At 38.4% G+C, this 3,851-nt stretch overlaps 1 protein-coding gene across 1 annotated transcript; it reads left to right on the forward strand.

The window, feature by feature from the left end:
• The first annotated feature begins 560 nt into the window (after nt 1-560).
• Nucleotides 561-3,235, forward strand: LOC107570015 (interferon-induced very large GTPase 1-like). The gene is made up of 2 exons (XM_016256210.1): nt 561-2,898; nt 3,222-3,235. Exons 1-2 carry the CDS (start codon nt 561-563, stop codon nt 3,233-3,235), a joined length of 2,352 nt encoding a protein of 783 aa, XP_016111696.1.
• Nucleotides 3,236-3,851: the final 616 nt, after the last annotated feature.

Genomic DNA, 3,851 nt, shown 5'->3' on the forward strand with positions numbered 1-3,851 from the left:
TCCTTCTCATGCGCGATGTGCCACGATTGGTCGATTATGTACAATACCTGCATGTTATTGGTCAAACTACTTTGGATGTTTTAGGCAATATAAAGATCCTGGCTAGGACGTGTCCCATGTAAATGACACATATGGCTACCCTAATAAACGGAAGGAAAATTAACTGAATTAACACACACATTGCTATAGTACGTTTCTGACAAATGAACAAGATAAGATCTTCTCAAGATTTTGGTTTTGTAAAAGATTTTTAGACTTCTACAACAGTTAGATTTTTTTTTTATTAATTGAATCAGTAAATTAATATTTTTGTACATCATTTTGATTTTGTCATTTTGCAGAGAGTGGAAAATACACAGAAGTCTAAACAACATGAATCTGTGGAAAATGAACAAACCACAAACCTCTTTAATAGACTGAATCTCAAAAACAGCCATTTAGATAAACTGACAACAGCTGACATTCTACAGCTTAACAAGTTTTCTCTGCACTGGAAGGAGCCACAGGATGAGACTGAACTGATTTATGCTTTCTTACGAAAACTGATGAGAATTAATTACATGGCAAGATACACAAGCATTAAACACAAGGAAAAATATTACCAAATTAACTGTACAAATGAGGAAAAAGGACACAAGTTAAATGAAACTAACTGCAAACTTGAGAACCAATCAGAGATCAATTTCAAAATCCACCCAATGGATGTTCAGATGGCCATTTTTCATTGTGCTGATAGTTTCCTGAAGCAGCTGATGGTGACTAAACTCTCACAATGTCAGTATGCTCTCCCCCTGCTTGTTCCTGATCCATTCACACAACAGCTTGAGTTTCCTCTCTGGACTTTTAGACAAATCAATAAAAGCTGGAGTATAAAAAATTCCAAGAATGAAATTATCACTAAAACCCAGCCAGTCTGCAAGGCAGCTACCCCAATGGTGGCTTTCTTCAGATTTGGCCAAGTCTCCTCATCAAAGTCTCAGCTGATGAGCAGCCTGATCAATGAGAAACACAACACATTCTTTCACAGGAACTGCAAAGGCAGCAGCAGCACCAGAGTACTGATGGACGGAGTTGTGGAGATTTCCTGGTACTGCCCCTCTGGTAAACACACTGATACATTTACTGACTGTGTTGCATTCTGCAATCTTCACGGTGATGCAGGAGCCAATGAGAAACAACTGAATATCTTGGCTGAAATGGCTTCTGTGAGTGTTGTTCTTTTGCCACAGCTTGATAGAAATGACAAAAATGCAACAAAAATACAAAAGATCTACAAGGACTCAACAACAGTAATTTGCCTCCTTGATGAAAATAATTCAGCCCTTACTGAAATGCGAAAAGGAAAATATAAAATTGGCTTGAAAGACAGAAATCAGTCAGAAGTAATCGAGGAACTTGTAAGAGCTATAAATTATGGCCTTTCATTCTCATCTACTGGATCATGTAGTGTTTTCAGACTTGAAGATGTGGCCAGATTCTCAGATATTAGAGTAGATGAGCTTGATCTTGATGACTGCAGGATGGGAAAAGAAAAAGCACAGCAGATGATGAGCTTACTGGAGAAGACAGATCTAACGCAAAGCAAAGAACTACTTTTGCCCTGTCAGGGAAAACTGTGGCATCAGTGGTGTCAGAAGAATAAAGAGCTACATCAACCTCAAGGGGATAAAACAGAAATAGACATAAGCAGAAAAAAAACAGACCTAAAGAAAATTCGTGAACAGCAGCACGCATCAGTTAGCAGTGAGTTTATTCAATTGTTTCTGAAAGAAATTAACTCACTTAATCCAGATGAAAAGATGTTTTTTCTTAAATGGCTTGGAATTCTCCTAGATGAACGCACCTCAGAAGATCTTTCTGCTCTGCATCTCAAGTACAATATAAAGTGTTCAGAGGTCTTAAAACTAAAGAAGAACCATGGTAAACCTGAACAGCTGGTAGCTGTGCAAACAGAACTAAAGACAATATCTGAAGATTTACATTCTGCAAACTTTGGCTTGGTGCACATCCTACGAGAGATTGGTCAAATCTATGAATCATGTTCATCTGTAAAGAAGGACAAGGATGGCCTGCAGTGTCACTTTTCTTCTCTCCCCGGTCTTGCAGCAGAGATGATGATCTCAGGATTTCCACTGGAGCTGATGGATGGAGACGCCTCTCATGTACCTCTGATATGGGTTACTGCTGTTTTTGATGAACTTGTCAAAAAACTGGGAAACCTGAGAGTCTTTGTGCTGTCAGTTTTGGGAATTCAGAGCACTGGGAAGTCCACATTGCTGAATACCATGTTTGGACTCCAGTTTGCAGTCAGTGCTGGCAGGTGCACCAGAGGAGCTTTCATGCAGCTGGTCAAAGTCTCAGATGAGATGAAAACACAGCTTAAGTTTGACTATATTCTGATTGTTGATACTGAGGGTCTTTGTTCGCCAGAATTGTCTGGAAGGAAAACAAGAGATCATGACAATGAACTGGCCACATTTGTTGCAGGTCTTGGAAATCTGACATTGATCAATATTTTTGGAGAAAGCTTAGCTGAGATGCAAAACATTCTTCAGATTGTTGTTCACGCCATCTTGAGGATGAAGCAGGTTAAACTGAATCCCAGCTGCATATTTGTGCATCAGAATGTTTCAGACATCACAGCTAAAGAGAAAAATATGGAAGGAAAAAGAAAGCTACTAGAGGAACTAGATGAGATGACAGAACTTGCTGCAAAAGATGATGTCTGTGATGTTCAGTGCTTCAAAGATGTCATTAAATTTGATCCTCTGGATGATGTGAGGTATTGTGCACAACTGTGGGAAGGGAACCCACCCATGGCACCTCCAAACCCAAACTACAGTGAAAATGTTCAAGACCTAAAGGAAACAATATTTTATCATGCCTCACAATCTGATGGTATTATGTTGACCCACCTAAAACAACATATGCAAGATCTCTGTGAGGCACTGCTTAACGAACGCTTTGTATTCAGTTTCAAAAACTCCCTGGAAGTTGCAAATTACAGGAAACTTGAAACTGAATACAGCAAGTGGTCTTGGACTCTTACGAATTCTATGCTGGAAATTGAAAACACACTTCTTAACAAAATAGAAAATAGTGTAATTCATGACATTAAGGACAATGATTTTGAAGACCAATTCAAAGAGGTGAGTGAAGAAGTGAAAAAATCAATGTCAGAATTCTTTAAGCAGCACAAAAATGCTTCTATGCTTTTTCAGTGGAAAGCTTTTGAGATAAAAATAAGAGAGCTTCAAGAAAGCATAGTGAGAGAATCAAAGAGGAAGTTGAATGAGGTTCTACAACAGCAAGATATAAATAAAAAGATGAATGATCAGAGAACACATTACGAAAACATTATCTTTGAAAAGAGCAAACAACTTGCTTTAACACTCAAAGACAAATTGAAGGATGAAAAACTCCTGGAAGAAAAGTTTGATTCCTCTTGGAAAATGTGGATAGATGACATCAGGAAAGACACTCCTGCAGTGACCGACACTTACACTGATCTCCACGGAATATTCAGGGAAGCCAATTATCCTGTTCTTTATTTTGAAAGGAAGAAAGGAGAGTTCTACAGTATTTTCCAGAAATATTGTCAAGGAGCAACATCTTCTGCCATTTTTGGAGAATTAATCTGTAATAAACTGAAAGAGCCTATTCAACAGAGTGTCTACAAAAAGACTGCCAGAGAACTGGCAAATGAAATGAGATCAAACTGTGAATCAGTGAATGGGAACCGATCTAAACTAGAGAAACACATCCTGAAGGTACTGGCAGAAAGGGAGAATTTTGACATGTATATGACATACATTCATAATCCCAGAAAGCTCTTCAAGACTTTCATCAGA

This window comes from Sinocyclocheilus grahami, unplaced genomic scaffold (assembly GCF_001515645.1).
Source record: "Sinocyclocheilus grahami isolate Dianchi unplaced genomic scaffold, SAMN03320097.WGS_v1.1 scaffold1404.1, whole genome shotgun sequence".
Taxonomy (NCBI): domain Eukaryota; kingdom Metazoa; phylum Chordata; class Actinopteri; order Cypriniformes; family Cyprinidae; genus Sinocyclocheilus; species Sinocyclocheilus grahami.